The sequence below is a fragment of the Gymnoscopelus microlampas genome, assembly GCF_963454915.1.
Source record: "Gymnoscopelus microlampas genome assembly, chromosome: 13".
Classification (NCBI taxonomy): Eukaryota; Metazoa; Chordata; class Actinopteri; order Myctophiformes; family Myctophidae; genus Gymnoscopelus; species Gymnoscopelus microlampas.
This window is the reverse complement of record NC_139950.1, coordinates 35861433-35886609: the sequence shown is the minus strand read 5'-3', so window position 1 is coordinate 35886609 and position 25177 is coordinate 35861433. Positions and strand designations below refer to the sequence as shown.

The following is a 25177-nucleotide window of genomic DNA, read 5'->3' as shown; positions in this document are numbered from 1 at the left end:
GAGGATTGAAATATAAACACTGTTTAAATGTTATACAATACCGAAGCCATATATAATAGTGAGGCTGATTGTGTTTAGCAGAGTGCATTGCTACTTGGCATACTTGTTTTCTTAGTGGTCTAATTACTCGACCACTTATAGTTGTTGGTTCTTGGTGCCAACTCTGACCTTGCACTTGTAAGTCGCTCTGGGTGATAAGACCGTGTTAAATGCCTGCATTATAAATCAGTGTTTCTTCGTGGTGAACATCTCTGAACTAATGTTCAGCAGCGCTCTGTGATCCATCTTTCCCTGACACAGATGACAGGGCAGAAGTGATAGAGAAGTGGAGAGTTACTTTATGCTAAAAGACTCTGCATGAGACCCCGGGAGGCCACAGATAAGAGATAATAGTCCACAAGAATTCAGCAAGTACACAAAAAGATAGTGCAGGGAGATCGCCCTGCTTCGGGAGTCAAGATGGTCAATGCATCAACTACATACCAACAAGTGCATGTGCACACGAGCGCGCGCACACACACACACACACACACACACACACACACACACACACACACACACACACACACACACACACACACACACACACACACACACACACACACACACACACACACACACACACACAGTAAGGTATGGCTTAGTCACATTTGTTCCTCCCACATCTGCAGTCTGCACAGGCAATCCCTGCGACTCAGAAAAGAGGAAAAAATATAAGTTACCTCTCCTAATCTCCTTCCCACTGTCTCCCATTTCAACTTCCCACAGTTGGATCTGTGCTCACTCCATTCACTCACCTGTCATAACAGCTTCACTTTTACCTATAGAACGCTGCTGATGGGATTCACTGTTGTCTATGTCTATGCTCTGAAGCCCAAATAATGGAGTAACTGCTGAGGCAAGTTTTTCTTTTCTGTGGGAGCTTGGGTTTCAGTTGGTCTTTGAATGGATGCATGTAATGAAAGACACGAAGCAGACTTCTCACTGAAGAGTTTTGCTTATAATTCCCACCTGTTTGATATAAACCTGCGGAAATCAGCAATTGTGTAGTGGATGTGTGTTTTTAAAAGTGCTTTTATTGCCTCTTTTGAGAACTCAGCCTAAGCACCTGCTATATGGGATCAGGGTTGAAAAATGCAGGCACGTCAGGCCTAGCCATCAATAACAGCATATTATTTACTCAGTCCTCTTAACGTGACAGTTTGTCATTGCTCAGAATATATACTCAGATGTTTGCTTAAGTGCTTTCAATTAAGGTGCATTCCCACACACCTCATTGCCACGCTTACTTTTCATTTCTATACACTCACGGGTTTGCAGAAGTGAAAATGACATTTCCCCCAGTTTGTAATGCCAACGTGAGAATGGCAATTTGTCAACTTGAGCAGTTTTTTCCTTTATTGACTTTAACTTTTTACCAAGCTCTATAATGGTCAATTTTACTTCTTTATTTACCACTGTTGCAGTCAGGTCAATATCAGCATATGTAAATCTCCTGTCAGTTTGTATAATTTGCAATGACAGATGGAAGTAAACAATGACACATCTTGAAAATAAAAATAAATCCGGCTATGCTGCTGGGAACACATTAACATTACAATGTCACCTACTATTAATGTCAAAAAGAAGGGAAAATACTGGAATCTTCTGTATATTTCCAATAATCATTCATTACTCGACGGCCCATGAGCCTCCAATTCTGACGTGGAAAAGGAAAATGTCTTTGGTCCTAAATGCTGCGGACACCATTTTATTTCTTTTTTTTTTACCTTGCAGCTCTCTGTGTGATTTATTGGCAAAAGGTTTCTCTGAAGCCACAGCTTTGGTGTAAAGATTGAGCACATTACATGGCTTGTTAGGTCCTTGAGCATTGGCCAATGCTGGGCTTTGGGCCAGGACCCAACAAGCACAGGCATTATCATCTGTTTGTGTGGACCTACCCGAACTCCATATAAGCTAGTCACATCGTTCAACTGAGGGTGCAACTTGTGTGGCACAGCCAGTTCAAGTGAAACCGGCAGTACACATTGTGTATGTGTAGGTTTCAACAATGGAATGGAACAATGGAAGAATCTGGAATTCCCTGCAACATTACTGAAATATCCCTTATACTGCTGATGCCAAAAACCTCTCACCTGTTACAGAATAACTGCCCCCCCCCCACCAGTGGTCTAAAGTAACGAAGTACATTTACTAAGTACTGTACTCAAGTACAATTTTGAGGTATTTTTACTTTACTGTAGTATTTCCAATTTTCAATACTTTTACTTCTACTCCACTACATCTCAGAGGCAAATATTGTACTTTTACTCCACTACAATTATTTGAAAACTTTAGATACTACCGTAGTTACTTTGCAGATATACATTATTATATTATAAAACATACACTAACCACTTTAGCCCTATTTTATACATAGGCTTTGAAAATATCCGATCTACAAGCTCACAACGTGTCGCATCGCGACGCGTTGTGAGCTTATAGATCTGCTATTTTCAAACATTTTAGTACTTTTACTTTTGGTACTTTAAAGGACAACTTTATTTTTTTACAACCAAGGTTTATATTTTAGCTTGTAATTAAAGTAAATAAAAGATGAGTGTTATTTTTTTTTTCATGTACTGCTTTCTACAGTTTTGGCAATTTTTGCGATATTTTTTACAGTGGGCGGGGGCATTCTGTCCGGTGGCTAAATATGCCTTTTTTACGCAATAAAAAAGGTCCTGTGGTCTTTGATGGCCAGATGTGAGTTATTGGGGGTTAGAAGAGCTACTGTACATAATAATAAAGAAAACACCGGGTTGTTGTGTAAAAAAAGACATATTTAGCCACCGGACAGAATGCCCCCGCCCACTGTAAAAAAGATCGCGGAAATTGCTAAAACTATAGAAAGCAGTACATTTAAATTTTTTAACACTCTTATTTTATTTACTTTAATTACAATCTAAAACATAAACCTTGGTTGTAAAAAACTAAAGTTGTCCTTTAAGTATATTTTGATGCCAATACGTTTGAACTTTTATTCAAGCAACATTTTGAACACAGGCCTTTTAGTTGTAACAGAGTATTTTTATATTGTGGTATTGCTACTTTTACTTAAGTAAAATATCTGAGTACTTCTTCCACCACTGCCCCCCACTGACAAACACATAATGGACATGATGCAGTGAGTCTTTGAAAATGATTAAAGGTGGAGCCTGCTTGGCTCTCACCCTGCACTCTGCTTGCTTGGGGGTTTATGATGGAGAGTTCAAACTGCTATCTTCCTCCAGTAATTGTCCCTGCACTTATCCCCTTAATCCCAATGGTTTACCAATAGACCTTTAATTGCTACCTGTCTGAAGGTGATGCATTAAGGGTCGCAAAGAGACAAGAGAGAGACATCTTTGGATGAGAACTGACTGCTGTAGAAGAGAGTTTTGCTGCACCTTGCAGTTTTCACCAACACTATGTATTATGTTATTATTAGCTACAGTATTAGTACTGTATTAGCTGGTGCAAGCGAACCTTTCCAACATTTACGTACGTTCCAGACATTTTGATTTATTGTAGGACAAAACTACTACTATCCCTTTGTAGCTAAACAATACTCAAAACTCCATTCTACCCTTTGAAAAGTGGACACTGGAGGCATGGGCCAGCTGTGCATACGTGGTGGAACACTCATAGCCTCTTTATGGGTTGTCAAGAGGGCTGTCAGCCATATTGTATTCCGTTACCACAACAAACAGTGTGTATGTGGCATTCCATGTCCAGGACTATTTAAGTGATGTCTTTGTCACTTCTGTCCCCTGCAGAGAATAGGCATGAAATCACAAGTGTGCGGGGGCTGTTTTAAATGAACGGCATGGCAGAGGTGGGGTTAGTATTTAAGTTAAGCGTAAGTAATATTGAAAGCATTAGGGGACTTGTTTGTTGTAGCCGGCGATTTATCTTTTTTTCCTGTTTCAGATAAAATACAGACTCAAATACGCCCAGAGGCCTAATAAAAATGCACCTAATGTAACACAGTATCACTTTACTCCACCCACTCAGTTTGTTTCATTGTCATTGTTTCAAAACAATGCAGTGGGCTGTATGTCCACCAGCTCTTCAATCACAACATTTTGTCACGAAGCAGCTGTCAAATCGATGCTGTCATACCCCAAGGAATCCAATCACATCAACTACAACAAGCCTTAATGGAGATCTTGGCCAGTTCATTCCTTTGAAAGTATGATTGATGCCTCGTGAAAGAGAGGACCTCATCACCGGGTGAGATACAGCTAGTAGGCGGTCAGTCTGACTATCTTGGCCCCCCAAAACCATTATAGAGTCCGCTGGCAACAGAATCAAGGTTGCATGGTCTGCATGCTCATGTGCATTTCTATGTGATCCCTAAGATCTAAATGACTGTTTCCAACACAGCGCTCTGTTTGTCTACAAAACATGCAACTCCTTGCAATGAGGTATAGGAGTATCATCAGTCAAATCATACATTCACTTGGAATCACATTGTAAGTTCATATAGAGTCACAAAACATGTCAGGGTCAGTGTAATCACAGGTTTATGTATTTGAAAACACAACACATTATTTACCCCCTTTTCCCATCACTGTGCTGTACTTTGCCTTACATTTCCGATACCTTAGCCTCCTTCCCTCCGGATGTACATCTGATGACCTTGTTCTACTTGACCCTGCTGACCTTATTTTGCTCTACCCCCACAACCCCCCCCCCCCCTTTCAGGCTGGTGGTTTGTCAGCACAGCAGAGGAGCAGGGCTGGGTTCCTGCCACCTATCTCAACTCCCACAGTGCAACACGAGATGATCTGGAGCTGGGTGCCTCCAAAGCAGAGGAAGGTAAGACACGTACGCTCATTATTGTATAGAGACATGCATGTACATCTATCTACCAGGCAGCTCATTCGCGCGCGCGCGCACACACACACACACACACACACACACACACACACACACACACACACACACACACACACACACACACACACACACACACACACACACACACACACACACACACACACACACACACACACACACACACACACACACACACACACACACCTCTACCCTCAATACTCAGTCCTCCCATGTCAGACAAAACGCAGCGAACCCACCCAAGAGCCAGCGCCGACCTACATTGAAGGAGGTTGACGCCTGCGTCGGTGTGAACAACTCTCTCTGTCTCGCTGCCATCATAAGCATCCCACAAACAGAGTACAGATTGAGCCTTGAGTAAATACAGAGCAGCAGAGCCAGGAGAGACTAAGCCACAGCCGTGTACTGAGTGATGTGCTTTACAGTGGAGCACTGTACAGTAGAGAGAGAGACGCAGTCTAACACTAAAAACGATGTGACCTCCACATAGTTACTGAGTAAACTCAGGAAAGCGCAGGGGTGTTTCCACCAGTGTTCAGTTCAGGCACAAAGTGTGAGGACATTGCATGAGTCACCATAGTGTACCTTAATGTTACTGCAAACTGCAGCAAGCCGTGAGGGATTATGCTAGTTCATACGACTGCTCATCAAAGTGGACTGTCTTGTAAGTTACAGTATAGATGTAAGTTAATGCATGATAAACGCTCTGTTATGTTACTGCGCTTAGTCCAGCAGCGAGTGAAGGATCCAAAACCCTGATAGGGAACACACCTAATACTTGCAGGACTCAATTTGCCAGATGACCACGCTGACAGGAGAAGCTGGCAAAGATAGACCAGTTGTGCAATCATCTTGATTTCTCCTCACAATTGGTCCCGTTATCAAGCCAGCTTCTGAGCCAATCCTTGTCGCATTCTTCAAATATTTTCATTGTAACCTCAGACAAAATGTCATTGCAATGCAGGGCTGGGTAACATATTGATGTTTTATAGCAATCGTATAATGATATTTTTTAAATGTTGTGAATCGAGATACAATTTGAACACTACAAACCAATTACAAAGTCATATTTATTTAGGTTAATATGTAAGAATGCCAGCTGAATACCAAGCAGTAAAATGTGATTAAAAATCAACTAGATAATATGTGATTTAAACAGATATCCTGATATTTATCTATATTTCTCTTCTGGTTACATACTTTTTTCCCATATCACCCTGCCCTAGCACAATGGAACTCCAACCTCTGAAGAATAGATCTACAGTATAGGAATCAAATGCGGATTTGATGATTAGCTGTGGTAAACAAAAGAAAAAAGGGGGAAAAGACTGTAGTAGAATAACTGAATGCTGCTTTCACATTCAAATTCAGAAAACATTATTGTCTTATCATTTAATACTATATTTGTGTGAAAGAACCAAAACAAACGGAGGCACTGAAATCATTAAGTTGTATCTTACACTTCCAAACAAACATTCAGATTTTCCAGCACTCTAGCCAAGACATCTTTTGTGTACGATTTGTGTATTCCCTAACAATGGGACCCCGGATCCCTTCGGTATTGTATATCTTCTGACTTAAGGAGGGAGGGAATCAGAATGCATTTGGCTAAATAGCTCTACAGTTACACAATGTGCTGACTAGCCCTTTCCCTCCCAAGTGGGACCTATAGAATACGTCTTTATCCCCCTGTACATTCCAAGATTGATGCATACCACAGAAATATGACCCGTGCACGCGCGCGCGCGCGCGCACGCACGCACGCACGCACGCACGCACGCACGCACACACACACACACACACACACACACACACACACACACACACACACACACACACACACACACACACACACACACACACACACACACACACACACACACACACACACACACACACACACACACACACACACACACACACACACACACACACACACCACTCATATGCAGATAGCAGCCTGCCAGAGTGCTTTGGGGGGGACCACGTGTCTGTGTAATTAGTGTTTATGTGTCTAGTCAGGCCTGGGACTTGCCCACAACCCATAAAGCACCATCTTTCTGTCAATCCCATGGACTGCAGCAGCCTCTGCCACCTCTCTGTCACCGAAATGGGGACGTATTTCTGGAAAACTGGATCTGGAGCTCATGATAAAGTCTTTCGAGAGCCAAGATATGGACACTTTGAAAGCTCGAGACAGTTTTGAGTTGTGACTCCCCCCTCTTCTTATTAAAAGAAGTGTTATGATGATGACAGTGCGTGTATATCTTCCTCCTCCCAGTGGTCATATTTCACACGTAAATAAATGTAGTCCATTAAATTAATTGGTTTTGCCTTATCAATGGGTTAGTGATGCACAGGTTCTTTTAATACCCACACACCACCCTACCCATTGTCAGTGGTGGACAACAAAGATTTCTTTTTCAGTATCTGTACTACTTGAGTATTTGTATTTTTGACTCCACTACTTCTGGAAGTTCCAGGAAGGGAAAACGTACATTAGCAACTTAAGCCCTATTTCAAATATAGTGAAAATATCAAGCTCACAAGCTTGTAGATCTGCTATTTTCACTACTGACTGCGGCAAAATGGCTGCCGTGTGAATATGGTCAATGGCATTTAGTGATAAAAGTGTTTTCTTAAATTAGATCATTTATGTGCACCCTGCAATTTCAAATGTTGGCACATGACAAAAGGCCTTCCTGTTGGTGCTAATCATTCTCATCTGTGTTTTACGTAAGAAAAGGCAAGGGCGAATTATAGACCTGTTGTGGCACACAACAACTCCAACCAGTGGAATTCTCAGCCTCTTTATTAATTTGATGGCATTCCTGGAACAGCAATGTGTGTCCCAGATGCTCAACCAGGACAGAATGGGAAAACCATGCTGCTAATTACAAGCCCCAGAGATGATGGCTCAGTTTTAACACTTCCTCTGTAACATTCACTCAACCATCCACCCGTCCGTCCGCCTCATCATGTCCCATTGTGGTCCTGTTCCTCCATGTCTTCCATCCATGTAACTAATAATGGCGACCCTGTCAACAGTCATGATGTTGTTTGTGCTTGCTTTTTATGTTTCCCCATGTTTGTTTGCGTGTTTGTTTATTTGTGTGTGTGTGTGTGTGTGTGTCTGGTCGGCATGTGTGTCCATCAGTCACTAAGCGCCGTAAGGCCCATCTGAAGAGACTGGACCGCAGATGGACGCTAGGTGGCGTCATCAGCAGGCAACAGAGCCGTGGTGAGATGCTGCCACACCTCCTGACCCCCCCCCCCCCTCTCACATGCCCTCCCTTACCATCCATTGTCATCATCGCTCTGTCACTGGTCAACCCAGGAGTTTTATCTCTGCCGTCCTATAATGCATTCTTTCAGGATTCAATTTGAAGAGGAAAAACAAAACAGAGGGGGTGACAATTTCTTAACCACTTAAGCCCTACAGCAGGGGTCTTCAACAGGGGGTCCGGGACCCCTAGGGGGTCCTCAGAGTTACTACAGGGGGTCCGCCAAATCTTTGTGTGATATGATATATTTTTTTTTTTACATGAACCACTTGAATCCTAGCATCCCTTTCCTGAGGAGAACTTTAGCCAAAAATAGCCGATCTACAAGCTCTCAACGCCTCGCAGCGCGAGGCGTTGAGAGCTTGTAGATCGGCTATTTTTGGCAAAGAGGCTATAGGTGTAGAGGGAAAAAAGAGCAGACTAAGTTTAAAAAAAAAACCTTAGCTCATCTGAAACAATTTTATACAATATAGAGTAGGGGGTCCCTGCTTTATCTCTCTCTCAGCTAGGGGGTCCTTGGCCTGAAAAGGTTGAAGACCCCTGCCCTACAGCATATACTTCATCATACAATGAATAGCGAAAATAGCCAAAGATAACAACGTGTGTGAGCTTGTAGATCGGCTACGGCTAATTTCTGCAAATATAATTGGTGTGGAGGGGGAAAAGAGGGAACCAAGTATAAATATATAGGGTTTAAGTCGTATAGCATACTGTAAATTCCAAACGACATGATCTTATCAATGCAAGGAAAGGTTTGAGTGGCTGCATGTGTTGGCTGACATCTTGTCAATCAATGGCAGTTCATCTTTAGATGAAGCAAGAAAGTATATTGTAAAATCTACCCAGCTGGGAATAACACCTTCCCTTTTTGTTTTTAAGTTAGTGACAAAAATCACACACCCTTTACTGGGATATATGAACCAAATTATTATGTTCAATAGGTTAGCCACTATGTCTACATGTACAGTACATGCAATGTACATGACCTACAGTATAGCATTAAGATTAAGATGCATAGATGCTTGGTATTAAAATTGTAATTGCATTCTTGGTTTTTAAAATGCCTTTGGGTGTGCATGACCTACAGAATTTCCAATATTTTAAAAGAAAACACTCAAAGTTGCCAGGTCTGCAAATGTCAGTGCATGTTCAGTCTTGCATTCATTGCTACCTTTCAGTCAAGGGTCATGATCATGAACCAGAAACCCACACAAGTAACCACTAACCGACGCAAACATGTAAGCAAAGGTGGAATCAGCAACTTTATATAGTAATAAAGAAAAGTGAGCCGGCATTACACCACAAAATTGCTCCATGTAAGTGGTTTATTATCATCAGCAGCATGTGCCAAAACCATCTTTTCTGAATTACAGATTTTTTTTTCCCTTCCTTCTCACTGGCGTAAAAGACCTCGATATGCCATGTTATAGCTTGCAACTTTATGAGTTTTTATGAGCAAATGAAAAATGTATATGTATGTAGTTTTCACAGTGAGGTGGAACCGCAACACGTTAATCTGCTGTGGTGTTGATAGCAATCAACATTATAATAAAGACTATAAAGACTAAAGAGAGAATGTGCTTGCACACATTCCCTTTACCAAAATACCAAGGGGTATTTTGACAGGATATGTAGTTGGATTACTAACAGAAGAGCGAGGATAGGCCATTTGAGTTCAGCCTAAGGTCTGTGCTTGGCAACGGTTTCCACACAAGTGAACGCATGCTCTCTCTGGAGTGCAGAGGTTTTTCCACCCTAGGAACGAAATCCTGCTTAAAAAGAAATTGCGCTGAGTCCACAAAAACAGTTTATAAGAGTAATGCAGGCGATGCATGCTGCGGTTAACATAATATCTGATTCAGACTTTCCCCCCGCTGTTGATCATCACTAAAGGTTGAGGGGAGCCACATGAACAGGGTTGCCCCGAGTGGGAAACGTTCTACTACCTCTGAAACAGGGAGAGCGGAAGACCCAGAATTCAGAGGAGAGCAGAGCAAAGCATGCAGGATGTGTCCTTTAACCTTCTATTTGCATATCTGTATATGGAGCTTTGTCTTTTAAAGCTGCAGTTCAGAACTTAAACCATTCTGTATGATCTTCTAGAGTCTAGACTCTAGTTAGTATGTTATTTGTTAATACAATATAACTAGCACATATGCAGTGGTTGGAGGTAGTCTCCCCACTCTTACATTGAGAAATGTATACCCGGGTGTTGGGTAGGACACCTACTGGTTAACAAGTTGTACTGCCAGAAGCTCATAAGCACAAATATCTTCCCAGGCCAAGTGGGGACTGACTCTTGCCTGAGTGGTAGAAATTGGAATGTGGGAGACTAGGGTTTGAATCACAGGTAGGATATCAAAGTTACCCACAAAGCCATTCAACCCTTTCAGAACTTAGAAGCGCGGAGGAGGAAAGAAGGTTAAAAAATAAATAAAAAAGATTTACAGTCCTCTATTCTGACAGGTTGGCTTACAGGCTGCCATCTCTTTCTCCTCTATTTTTAAATGATCTCTTTTTCCTGTGCTGTTTTATGGCGAGGAGAGACCTCTGCTCTGTAATGGTATGAAAGACTGTCAGAGTTTGCCCCTTGGCCTCTTGGGAAGTCACAAATCAACATGGTGCCTCTGTTTGCTACTACCTGCAGAGTTAAGAGATGCTAGCTGTCCCAAAGCCAGAAGTCTGTTTTGTGTCACTGTATGTGTCAAACTACCATAGAGGTTCACTGTGAAGGTACCCTTGATCAAAGTAAATGCCAGTGACAACTGACTACTATTACATTATAAATAGCATACCATTGTGGCATGTATTCGATGAGAAAGACATATTGCCTGGGATTTTGATGATACCATTGCATAGTCATTATGTCACATGGATTTTTAGATATTTATCACTTCCTTTTCTTCTGTCAAGATAAAACCTTTTGATCTTTTTTTATCTTCTTGAATAATATGCCATTATTCCAGACGTGTTATATCTTACAGAGTCTGACATGAGCCTTTCTCACAACCTTTCTCCTCTGACCTTGGCAGAAGAGAAGTATGTAACAGTGCAGCCCTACACCAGCCAGGGGAAGGATGAGATCGCCTTTGAGAAAGGAGTAATTGTGGAGGTGATTCAGAAGAACCTAGAAGGCTGGTGGTTCATCAGGTAACAGTCAGGTTACAGTTTCCGATAATGTGACGGGCAGACATGTTTGGCTCGCCTTCCTTTGCATATCATGCATTTTCCTCCCTCTTTTGCCCATTCTGCCCCCCCAGGTACCAAGATAAGGAGGGCTGGGCTCCAGCCTCCTATCTAAAGCAGGTGAAGGATGAGCTCTCCCCCCGCAAAAAGACAGTGACTAGTCCAGTGGAGATTATTGGCAACATCATGGAGATCAGCAACCTGCTCAACAAGAAAGCCCTGAGTGAGAAGGATGTGCAGACTGAAGGCCTCCCAGAGGAAAGCCCCCGTGTGCTTAGGAGGGAGATCAGCCTGCCGATCCCCTGCTCTGACACCAGCCCTGGCAACACCCCACAAGAAGCGAAGAGCAAAGCAGAGCCTGCTTCCCCAGCTGTAGCCCGTGTTGCTCCTCACAGAGTTGAGATTGGTGTGTTGCATTAGTGTGACTGTTTTCTCATACTTGGGAGAGTGGCATCCGCCCAAAAAATAATAACAATGACATGCATCTCTGTCGTTTTTGGGAACAGGTTCACCGATTCTCAGGCAAAAACCACCCCCCCGAAGAGATGCAACCTTGGTAGGTTTTCTTCCCCCTTTCCACACATTTTCTTAGGTCTACAGCATAGCATAATAATTAACTGTGCCACTCTCATTTTAGGGATTTTCAATGCCTTCACCACCAGAGCCCCCTACTGTTGAAGCAGAGTATTACACTATTGCAGAATTTCAGTCGTGCATATCAGATGGGATCAGTTTTAATGGAGGACAGAAAGCTGAGGTAAGCTAAATCAGATATTCAAGATGCTCCTTTACAGGATCATCTGTTCCTGCATAATAATTACACACATATATCTATAAAGCAGTGTAATCACCTTAGCAATGGCACTGTCTTCTATTAAAGAACAAGGATATTACACTGACACCAATATTAAACTGACTCTCTCTTGGCCATGTATCATAGGTAATTGAAAAGAACTCTGGTGGCTGGTGGTATGTCCAGATAGGCGAGAAGGAGGGCTGGGCTCCCTGCGCCTATATTGACAAACGGAAAAAGCCAAACCTGAATCGCCGAACAAGCACCCTGAGCCGACCCAAAGTTCCACCTCCAGCTCCACCTGTTAAGAAGCAGGACTCAGTAGAGACTGCAACCCCCAGCAGCCCTGGCTCTGAGGCTCCAGAATCCCCTGTGTCTCCTGGCAGGCCTGTGTATGAAGAGCCAGAATATGACGTCCCTGCAATCGGCGACCTGGACATGGAGTCCGAGTTTGAATTCCTGCGAGGAGACAGTTCCTTGGTGGATAGCAAGAATGAGGACACCTCATCAGAGAAGGGTTTTCAGCCCTCTCCCAAGCCCTCCCCAGCTTCGTCGCTTCACAGTGCCTCCTTCAAGATGGGGGAGTCGTTTGAAGAGGGTGAGGCAGAGGAAGAGTGTATTTATGAGAACGACGGCTTCAGGCCCTTCCGAGAGACTCCGGAGAGGCAGTGCAGCAGAGACTCTAATTCCTCCAAGACAAGTGTCCTGTCTGAAAATGGCAGGGCCGCAAATTTAAAGACCACTTTAGGGGGAAGGAGAGCTGGAGGGAACAAGCTCAAGATCAACTTGAATGGAAGCACGTCTTCGACCAAAGCTGGGGAGGCCTCCAGTCCTAAATCTGCCTCTAATGAGTCCACCCCAGACCTGTCCCAGCAGTCCAGACCTAAGAAAGACCAGGAGGAGAACAAGACGCCCTCTTCCACCAAATCTTCTTCTAAACCTAAGCCGGTAGTAAGACCTAAACCCCAGCTGTCCAAGACCTCCAGTGCAGAAAAGATGGACATCAGCACCCTAAGAAGACAGCTAAGGCCAACAGGGCAGCTAAAGAATGGCACCAAGGCCTCCAAAGGAGAGGACTCAGAAACTGCCTCTGTTATCTCCTCTGAGGACTCTTTCTCTTCCCAAAGCACGTCCGACCTCTCCTCCATCTATTCCAAGGGCAGCCGGGGAGACTCTGACCTGGAGGGTTGTAGCCTTTATCGCACAACAGACCCTTATGACAAGGTCCAAGAATGTGAGCTCAGCTTCCCTGCAGGGGTGGAGGTGGAAGTGGTGGAGAAGCAGGAGAGCGGCTGGTGGTTCGTCCGTTGGGGCGATAGCGAAGGCTGGGCTCCAACCTACTTCCTGGAGCCCGTCAGGCAGCCTGATGACATGGCTGCTGGGTCAGAGTCCGATGGCACCCCCACCAAACCGGGCAGCCTGAGTAAGTCTAACAGCCTTGAGAAGAATGAACAGAGAGTCCAGGCCTTGAACAACATCAACCAGAACCTGAAGAGAGTCACACCGCCCATACCCTCCAAGCCACCAGGGGGGATCTCCAAACCTATCAGTCTGGTCAACGGATCTCTGAAGCAGAATGCTATCAAACAACAGCAGGTTGTCAGACCTCAGTCTGTGTTCATATCAGCCCCCATCATGGACGCGCCCAGTCCCGTCAGTAGTCTCAGGAGGAATGAATCCCTCAACTCCACTGACCACCCACGCTCCAGCCCCACTGTGCGGCGGAATGCCTCCTTCGGCATGGTGCCACGCAACACAGCGGCACTCATTAACACAGTATTATCCAACAGGAGCAGACCCGGTACTGGTAGCTCCGAGTCTCTCGGCCAAATCTCTCCCAAGAATGCTCTCCCAGTATCCACAGTGAAGCCAAAGCCCCACATCATCCATAACAACCTCAGAGAGATGTACGTCTCCATAGCAGATTACCATGGCGATGAGGAGACCATGGGATTCCCAGAGGGGACCAGTCTGGAGGTTTTGGAACGAAACCCCAATGGCTGGTGGTACTGCAAAGTTCTAGACAGTGGCAGACCAAGGAAAGGATGGGTTCCCTCAAATTACCTTGAGAGAAAGCACTAGCACTCATGTTTGGAGCTGGCAGAACTCTGGACGTGTGTAAAGACTACTTACACAGAGGCATTTATTTGTGTGTTTTATAAAGGTTAACAATATAATGTTGAGTAGGAATTTCAACCATAATAGGTACCTCTGTCAGCATTAGCGGGCAGATCAACTTGTGATATCTTCAAAAGTGATATTCTGTAAAAGTGATCTGTTTGATACTGCACCTGGGACATGCAACGGGAGCGATACTAAGGCTTGGTGATAACCAAAAAGAACACCAATACGAGCAAGAACTATTTACCTTTTAAGTAGTTTGCTATACCATTTTAAAGAGATTACCGTTAACTTGAAACACCCTAACTGAAAGTAATTCAGTCCTTCAGTTTTAAATCCTTGAACATCTTTTGTGAGTTTATATGGCTATGTTCTTGATTTCACTTTAAAGCACTTAGCTTACTGCATGTCTGAAACGCTTCCATTAATATGACAATGCCTTGGGCTGTTGAAAATAACGTAAAACATTCTTTTCTGTATTTTGTAAGTAAAAAAAAAATCTAATTTCTTTGCCAGAGCTTCTTTGTGTTAGTCTCTTCCTGATATTGTCGTTTTGCATGTATTTACTTTTACTACATGTGAAATTTAATATTTTGCCTATTTCAACATTTTTTTATATTTTGCCGAATGAAACTATTTGTATGTATCTGCTTGTCACAATATTTCCCTATTCCTCAATCTGTTTAGAGCCCGTCAAGGATTTGTCAGAAAAGTCCCTGATGATCCTAATATAGATTTGAATTAAAATATAAGTAATTTCTTCAATCTTTTGTTAGATTGTCAGAAATGTTACTCCCCTGATTTGAGTAACCGATATTTATTCATTACTCAAAAAAAAATCATTTTGTACATGATGGTATGGATAATGAAATTGTTCTCGTATATCAGCATAATTTCTTTCCTCTATATTATTATTTGATTCACAACTGTTCACATCTAGAACAATTATCCCAAAAAGACTCCATATCAAGCATGTTAACCTAAGTTTCTGCTGGGCAGTACAATTGACACAAAGCTTAAACTGGAGTAGTGTCAGGAATCTCACTTTTGTTTCATGGTAACTATGTGACCAATGATGATAATGAAGTGCCAAATGAATGAAGTAAATAAATGCACTTTTGCACAATAATATGTGCATCATTTTAATTTGCTTTACTCCCAGGTTATGTCTGCTTCAGCAAGTTTGATGTGATACTCTTTGTTATAGTCATGTTATGGTTTTATTCATGATTATGCAGTAGTGCTGAACCTTCTCTTTATGTATGTGTTGTAAGCATCACTTTTTACTACACATTTTAAAAATGATTTGATGAAGTGCCCAAAATGTGAACCAAAATGAAAACAATGAAAATGACATGGCATCTATTTGGTAAAGAGTTATTAAAGGGATATTTCACTTTCAACATGTTTGGGGTAATTTTAACATCTACATGGGCTTTTGTGAGCACCCCAGACAGTTTTTAAGTTGCTTGATTCAGTATTTAGATATTTGATATTCATTTTAACAGACACACCCCTTCCCTATGCAAACCCATTGTAACTTGCAACTCCATTTTAACTATGTTAGATTCATTGAAAACACCTGTCCTTGGTTCTGGTGACTGACATTGTCCTTCTAATGTGTGAGGAGACTGTGTTTTTTCAATTACTTTTTATAAAAAGTAAGTGAAAAAAGCAATTGAAAAAACACGGTTTACTCACGGAAGAACAATATCAGTCACCAGAACCAAGGACGAGTGTTTTCAATGAATCTAACATAGAAAAAAATGGAGTTTGAAGTTACAATGGATTTGTATAGGAAGGGGGCGTGTCTGTTTAGATGAATATCAAATATATACATACTGAATCAAGCTACTTCAAAACTGTCTGGGGTGCTCACAAAAGCCTGAGTAGACGCTAAAATGACCCCAAACATGTTTGAAAGTGATATATCCCTTTAATGTGCCATAACGTGAACAATTTATGCGATGGTAAACTGAATGGTATAAGGTGGGCAAACAGACATCATTAAAACATAATGTATTTCAACAAGGCAATTCAAAGTGCGTTACACAAAACATTAAGAGTGTAAAAGAAACACATTATAAAAACATATTTGAATACAATTAAAAGTAGTTATTAAAGAGTTAAGAGAATAGAAAATAAGAATAAGCTCAAATTAATCTATACCCGGGAACTCACAGTCATGACTGTGGCTACAGATCCCATAGCCCATGTAAAAATTTGATTAAACAGCTTTAAATTTGGGAACAGTAAAAAAGTGGCTTCCTCATTCCCTGCATAATATGCCACTGGTCAATGAATTTCAGATCAACTGGCCAACTCGCTGAGGAGAAAAATGGATGCAGATAGAATGACAGAATGTTAAAGTTTTCTCCATTTTATAGTAGGATAAAACAGATAAAATATGAGAATAAAGTTACAGTGTGAAACATCAGGTTGATTCTACTCAAAGGACCTTAAACATGAATTCCTGCCTTTGTCAAGCAAGATGTGTAGCCAAATAAAGCCTAAAATCAGTTTCAAACAGAATAATTCAAACAAGGCTGTGACACAGATCAGTTGTTGCGTTTTATGCAAATATATATATATATATATAAATAACTTATACTTTGTTGTCACACTATTTTTTCATTGAATATGAAATATCTAATTCATATAGTTTTGTGATTCACTTCTCCCAAGAAACACTGTTCTAGTAAGACCTGTATTTGACTTTGGTTTAGATGGCTTTCTTTCAGTGGTCAGTGGCCAGCTTAAGATAGCATCAGACAGAGTCAAGGTTTGAATTTTGCAGTCCCACATTTAGAAGCTATACAAGTGTATTTTCCAACATTGGACAGCGTGGTATACTGACGCATCAATTTATGAGCCTGAAACATGACAAAATTTACAACCCTGTTGGATTATCATGTCAAATATGTTCATTCCATGGACTGCTTCATCCACATTCAGTCTAGACAAAAGGTTTTGCAGCTTAGTGCTACGTAAGTTATGGGTGTCTTGGACATCACCTGTTGTTGGGAATATGTTTGTTGCTTAGCTGTGTTCATGTGGGTATGAGGGTATATGAAATGGACATTCTCAAAATAAAGAGTATTAACAATGAGGTGAGAAGGAAGGCACTGGAGTGACTCGGTCTGCTTTGATGCCTTTTTATTAGGTGCAGAGTACAGAGATGGACAACGTTTTGATGTATACTACATCTTCCTGATGAAGATGTAGTATACATTGAAACACTGTCCATGTATACTGCATCTTTCTAATGAAGATGTAGTATACATTGAAACATTGTCCATCTCTGTACTTTGCACCTTTAATAAAAAGGCATCAAATCAGTCCGAGTCGCTTCCTTCTCACCTCTCTTGCCGTTGTCCGGTTCCTGTGATGCACTTGACCTGCCTAGCTTTACCTGGCTGATGCACGGTTGTATTCCCTTTCTTCTCAGAATTAAACATGCCTCATGCAAATAAGATAAAGAAACCCTAAGGAAGTATAATATGTCACCTAAAAACTTGTTTTTAACCAGTTCATAAACGACATAGATGTATTGTACAGTATAGGCCCAATAGTGGTGTCCCTGTTTTGAATCCAGCTAATAACTGGTCCGGCTTGAACTTCTCTCTGACTCTTTCCTATTGTACTGCCTAATAAAGCAGAGATGCTTTCCAAAAATAATCTTTAAAAATAGGAAATGTGGCTTGAGGTGGTGATGGAACAGGAGCATTGCACAAGGCCATACTAAACAAGGAGAAACATCTCCTGAGGCACTTCAACAAAAGGTGAAGTATGTTACTTTCTTCCCTTGCTCAGCTAAATGTATGTCAGTGTCAGCAGGTTGTGTTCAGCGATGGTGTGTTTCATGTCACATGAAAGGTCAAAGATTATGTTCATTATGTTCAGGGCCAGGCTTTCAAACATTTCACAAATAGGAGCTTACAGTATTTAGTAGTAGTATTTTCTACGTAGTTAAAAATAAATCTTTTATATAGGCCTAACAGCCTAGCTGTTAGTGGCTAAATGGATTGTTCATTTGCAATTAAATTACAATGGCTGACACAACAAAAAACTAATGTATTCTGAAGACATTAAGCCGGTACAACTCTCCATGGCCTCTGGAGGGCAGCAACACCCAACAGCTCATTGAAATGACCTCACCCCTCTTTTTATCAACAAACACTGAGGCAATCAGTGTGAGGGAATCGGTATCGTCAAATGACTTTGCTTTTTAATCATTTCTCAGCACAAAATGAGAACAGTTTGCTCATTTGATATAATTGCACTTGTCAGCAGAGGCTGGCCCTTGACACAGCACATCTATCTCTTTCTCAGTGCTCAAGGAAAGGACTTTCTTGTCCAACAGTAAACTCAAAGCTTAAAGTCTTAACAGCAGCTGATGCACAAACATAAGCTCTCAGCATGTGATGTCTGATTGAGGTTGGAAATCATTAGTACTCCACCTTTCGAGAATACAAATCCAATACCCTTCCTGACAAATCACAAGTGCATTTGACCAAGCAACTGGTGAGAGGAGATACCACACTGCACAACTCAGACGAGCCCTTAAGCCCTTGGAAAAAGGGTGGCCAGGTTCACTGAGAGGTCTGAGTGGAAAGTCTGTGTGTACACACAGACACCAGAAAAGATATACTGTATTCATGTCACTTTCACAAACCCCGGCTGTGTATCCCCTAACACTCAGCCCCCCATCCAACATCCCCTGGGAATACTTGGCCATGAACAATGGCCGCCGCTGCCTGTTTCATATCCAGACGTCACAGGGCAGTATTTGTAAGTATCGGAGTGCAATGTAAAGCAGTCCTGCATTAGCGCCAGGCCAGTAGAGTAGTAAATAACAGATGATGTTCACTCTGGCCAGGTCTACATACCTCCGCTCTAAACAGTTTCTGTGTGAGTTATGGCTGTTTACTAAAAGCCTCTTGTCGTTGTTATTCATGTGCTGGGATGTAACACAAGGCATACTACCGTGCAGAATGGTCCCTTTGAGCATTAGGGAGTCTGAAATGTGACTGCCTTTTTTATTGACCATTTTTAATTTCCATGGAAAATGAGTGTAATTCTGTCATTAAACAACAGACTGGGACAGCAATGATGTAGGAAGTGTTGGAACTTGGAAGTGCTAGTCCCTTTATTCATATACAGGCAAACAACTAGCCTACTATAGCTAGGTTAAGGACACTAAGCCTTAAAGGGCTTATGTGACCCAGGTAACCAAGGTAACCAGACAGTCCTGTCAATCATGTCAGATCAATATAAATGTCCCGGTTATGCCCAGGTTGGCCCAAATCCCCAGTATATGGGGTACAAGGGGCATTCTCCACTGTTAAATGTCTATACTACACACTAGATTATGTAGTACACTAGTTTAGTAAACTGACTAAGCGCTTGGTTTTGCTAGCAAAACAAAATAAAAATAAATTGTGTGCAAATTATGAAACAATGCTATCAACAGACAGGGAAGATTTGCAGGGTATGAAAAGCCAATACTAAGTGTTATAGACCAGGCAGAATTTGGGAAAATGTGCTGTGCTGAAGTCAAATTGTGTGCATATTTGTTTTTTAAGATTATTGAGGGGTTCTGAATTCAAATTAGCTGTAGCAGCTTAAAAATGGCCAATAATAATAATTGATAAATCCACAATTGGTACTACCGAACAAACACGGAATGAACTGACTAGCCTATAAACACACCATGTCAGCAGACTGACCGCCCAGACAAATAAGTTCACTGGACTATCTGCAAGTACAAAAATGCGTTTCCAGAAGGTGGTACATCTGTTTCCTGTTCCAGTTCCCACAGCTTCGTTTGATTGGCCTGGCAGTAGGTTTGAACTGAAAATACCAGACCCATAGAAGGAGAGAGTTGAATGACACGCTTTGATCCCGCCGCAAAGCGGGCTGCTATGGGCTACAGTTCCAAACATTGGAACTATCTCATTGAGCATTTCCGCATTCCATTCTTACAATGGGAGTCAACGCTAGTGTCGTCACTCTCAAATTAGATCACGCTGGAAAATACATACAACACTTTCATATGTGTTCCCAGTTCAAAACTGCTGCCAACCCTAGGGGAAATTAACTGGAACAGGAAACAGTGTATGCCATCTTCGGGAAACCCGGGACTACAGTTATGCACAGAGCCTATCGATGTACTACTAAATTAGTAGTAGACCTAGGCATGTTGATGTTTATTTAAAAGAGAAATTGCAGCCAATTATAGGCAACACATTTAATTCCTTCGTATGTTTCTTTTTTTTTTTTTTAAGGGACGTTAAACATTTATTGTTTATAACTTTTCTCACACCCCTAGTTGTTGTCAACATCACAGTGAGATGTTGTGCTCTAGGCCAGTGGTTCTCAAACTTTTTAGCTCAAGACCCAAAAGAGAAGTTTGATGTCTCCCAGGGACCTAAGCAAGTGAAAATAGCCGATCTACAAGCTCACAACACGTCCAGCTCGTAGATCTGCTATTTTCACTACTTCTTAAATGTATTTTTCCCCTCAAATGAATGGGTATTTTTTACGGAATTCTTTTGAAAATCTTTTGAAATAATAATAATTTAAAAAAAAAGATGTAGGAAACAAAAAATAAAGGTGTATTTATTCGCGACCCATAAAAATTGGTCCGTGACCCAGATATGGGTCCCGACCCACTATTTGGGAAACAGTGCTCTAGACTAGCCTTATACAAAACTGACGTAATGTCAATTGAAAAAAGGGTTGATGTGACTCATGCTGACACTTTTGTAGTTGGAAATGCACAATTTCTGTTGAGTGACATGGCGCGACAAAGTATAGGCCTAAATTTTAATGTGATTAATTCGTCCAGAGGAAAAGCATATCGAGTTACTGTCTGTGTTGGTTTATCACTCACAACCCGGCATATAAATTTAATACGTGAATATAACAGTCAAGTGAGCTAATACTGACTAGAGTCACAATGCTCATTTACCAGGTAATTCTGTATGTACAATTGTGTAATCTCCATCATACGTTTGTCAATCACAAATACTGACAGTATCAATGTAGCTATACATAGAAATAAATGTATTTAACGGATATTTCCGTCCAATAATCAAACAGGCTGTACACATTTCAAACATGGCCGCTGTCTTTGCTACCAGGTGGCAGCACTAGCATGGAGGCATAAATGATGGAAAGATTTTGCATGCTATTGGAATATGTATTTAAGGTTTGCTTCACTCTGAATATTTTGTTTTCCATTCCAGCTGCACTTCTACACTTCTGTGTGGATCACAGGCATACCTTCAAAGATGTGATTAATAACTGTTGAAAAATATGTAAATTATAGCCTTAGGAATTATTCCCTCAAGCCGGGAATGCAACCTTCATTTATTTCCTCCCCTGGCCAGATCTTTACCAATTATATTTGTGTTTTATTTAGTTGTATTTTTTGTGTCTTGCTGCTGGGTCTGTTATTTGAGTACATTATGAGAAGTTGAGGGAACATCAGGGCTAATATTTAGTTTTTTTAAGTAAGGCAAATTCCTTTGAGCTGACATGTAAGACAGTATCATCTCCTCCCAGTCCTTACCAGTGGATGATGTAGCCAGAAGTAAAACAACAGAAGATCCTGAGGACGGTTTGGGCATACCACGAAGTGCATCATCTATGAAATAATAAAGTATCAAAAACATTTGAATCACAAAACAGCATCCAACAAGTACATCAAAAGTATAGTAAAATAAAGTGCAAAGATAACAAGTGCTTCAAAGAAACTTGGATAGGTAAACATCAAACCTAGCAATTATGTCTAAACAACATGCTATCTAAATAACATTCTTAACATTTGTGGAAAATATCCGATCTACAAGCAAGCCACATCATGTTGCATCACGTTGTGAGCTTATAGATCTGCTATTTTTGCTGAATGTTTGCCTATACATCACATATAAGGATCATGATTAACCAAAACATGCCTACGGCCTAGTATTGCGTATGTGTATTTCCCCCAAGATAATATGTTTAAATGAATTCCACAAATTCCTGATCTTAACTTTCCTTCAGGAATGTTTATGAAAATCCTGGACATTTTTCGGGAATTTTAAACCCATTAGCAACCCTAGTTCGGACTATACAAGTGGGTGTTTATTCCACACTTTGGGAGCCAGGAGAGAAAAGAGTGTAGGACGTGTGGAGCGTTAGCCAAGGTGTATTAGGGATGGCTCAAACAGCCTTTCGGTGGTAGCTGATCGAAGTGAGCAGGAAGGGTTGGGGGTTTGATCATGTTCTGAACGTATGGCGTTGCCATGGCCTTGGTTGCCTCGTAGGCCCTCACCAGTGATTTGTACTGGGTGTGGGCACCACACAGAGGCCAATGAAGGGAACACAAAAGGGGGAGAAGTGAAAATGTTGTGATGTTGAAGACCAGGCGTGCGGCAGCATTATGGAACATTTGGAGGGGTTTAAGTGGGCATGCCGGGAGGCCGAAAAGGAGGGAGTTGCAATAGTCAACCGTGGAGTTGACTGAGGCCTGGATAAGGAGCTGGGCAGACTCCCAGGTGAGAAAGTGTCTGATCCCTCTGGATGTTGTAAAGTGTAAACTTACAAGACCGTGTGATCACTGCAATGTGACGATCCAGCTTCTTGGCAGTTGGAAGTTGGAACACGAGCCACCAGGGAATTGTCGATGGAAATGAAAAAATCCTGCAGGGGGCAGGACTGTGATGAAGAGAAGCTCTTGTCATGCAGCGATGTGCTCTTCAGTCTGTGGAGCAGAGGGAGAAAGATTGTTGAGTGAACCATGAACATACAACTTTATACAATCAATGGCTGCCACACACACTTAATGCAGAGAGAGAGAGAGAGAGAGAGAGAGAGAGAGAGAGAGAGAGAGAGAGAGAGAGAGAGAGAGAGAGAGAGAGAGAGAGAGAAGACACAGGCCACAAATTATTATAAACCAGCAGCATCAATCATTCTGCCCAGCATAAAACCCAGAAGTCTGTGGTGCACAGTCTGTGTGATAAACAGTCACAAAATCAGGTCCATTGGTGTGTGTAGTACACCAGTGTTTATCAAACTTTTTGTGCCCAAGGCACACCACAAAGGCAAGTCAAACACTCAAGGCACACCTGTTTTAATATACGCGCAAAATAGCACGTATATATAATTTCTGGGGGGCACATGTGGCCCCTGGTGTGACTATTGTCACGTTAGACCCCTGAACAGTGTTTGTGCCTTGTTTGGTGTGGATTGGAGAAACGGTGCGCCTATGGCATCCAAGGACCCCCATGTGGACCCTGGGGGCCCCTGATGTGGCCCCTGACCAGTGTTTGTACCAAGTTTAGTGCGGGTCGGACCAACGGTGTGCCTTGCCAGTCTGCATGTTACGTTTGTGACGTCCACCGTTGGTCCGCCCGCCCGCTCGCCTGCCCAACCACCCACCCTCTAGGCAATTTTAAGAAAGGATATATATATATATATATATATATATATATATATATATATATATATATATATATATATATATATATATATATGTATGTATACATAGGAGTCTAACCAGGGACTCGCTGTCAGGTATTAAATTAATGTATGCACCCTAACCACACAGTTATCGGGTGGCACACACAAAGACGTCTCAACCAGCGACTTCTAGGCAATTTTCTACATTCAAGAAAGAAAAACGTGATGTCACACCGTGTTGTTAATAGCGGTGAACCTCACAAGATGGCGCCACCTGTCCAATGAACTCCATGGATGGCGGGTGCCATCTTGTGACGTTGTCTCCTTCCCTTGCCATATTCAGAGTGTTAACCAAAAACACATACATAACATAGTTAACTGAACATAAACCTACTACATCAATCTCAACAACATGAATCCCCAAACGTATTCCCATTGCAAACAATAACACAGAACACAAAAATAGAATAATGCACACAGATGCGCCCCTAGGCATATCCTACTGGGAATCTTTCCTGAGCCATAAGTAACACAGGAATCCTTTCCTGAGCCACTATACAGCTCTGGACGCTAATATATTCAATGATCTATTCTACCTAACATAGCCTGTATGTTACAAGGAGTTTGGATAATGAGGGACTGTAGTCATTATCCCTATAAATTATTTGCTTGTTTATCCAAAATGCCTGGTGGGGTTGTTGGGACTATTCATAATGCTCGCCCTATGCCCTAGGCTAGGGAATACAAATAGTCCCTCATTATCCAAACTCCCTGTGACATCCAGCCTGGAGAGGGGGGCGGCCAGTGGTGGAAAGTAACTAAGTACATGTACTCAAGTACTGTACTTAAGTACAATTTTGAGGTATTTGTACTTTACTTGAGTGTTTCCAATTTCCAATACATTTACTTGTACTCCAGTACATCTCAGAGGCAAATATTGTACTTTTACTGCTGAACCACTTCAGCCATGGCTATTTGAAAATAGCCGATCTAGAAACTCACAACGCATCGCAAAGTGAGCTTGTAGATCTCCTATTTTCAAAGGATATTTATACATTTTGTGAAAATATGAAATGGGATGTTGTGCATGAGTACTTTTACTTTTAATACTCAAGTATATTTTGACGCCAATACTTTTGTACATTTACTCAAGTAAAGTTTTAATACCGGACTCTTTGTAACAGAGTATTTCTACATGGTGGTTGGTATTGATACTTTTACTTCAGCAAACAAAATTGTACTTTTTCCACCATTGTGGGTGGTCCTATACATTCAAAATGGGTGGTCCTTAGGCTCTGTCAGTCAGTTCCATCCATCCATAACTTTATCATCTTATCATTTCTATAACTTATTCAAATAAAATTCTAAAACCTCTTGCACTGTTGTTCCCTTTGAAATAAGCAATGTAGTGTAGCATGGAATCATAGCCAGTAGCCAGTGCCAAACATCTACTTGTTGGAGCTGT

The 25177-nt window shown here is 41.7% G+C and overlaps 1 protein-coding gene across 4 annotated transcripts in view; it reads left to right on the top strand.

Annotated features, from left to right (window-relative positions):
• Positions 1-15420, top strand: part of LOC311058049 (SH3 and PX domain-containing protein 2A-like) — a 57045-nt gene extending 41625 nt beyond the window's left edge. For 2 of the 4 annotated variants that reach the window (XM_084075347.1, XM_084075345.1), the window contains 7 exons: positions 4729-4851; positions 8039-8122; positions 11198-11315; positions 11426-11757; positions 11858-11907; positions 11989-12108; positions 12292-15420. In XM_084075347.1, the coding sequence (XP_083931473.1) occupies positions 4729-4851; positions 8039-8122; positions 11198-11315; positions 11426-11757; positions 11858-11907; positions 11989-12108; positions 12292-14226 (2762 nt within the window). In that variant the 3' untranslated portion in view covers positions 14227-15420. The remainder of the gene's footprint in view (positions 1-4728; positions 4852-8038; positions 8123-11197; positions 11316-11425; positions 11758-11857; positions 11908-11988; positions 12109-12291) is intronic. The other 2 variants (XM_084075346.1, XM_084075348.1) reach the window with 2 other exon arrangements.
• Positions 15421-25177: the final 9757 nt, after the last annotated feature.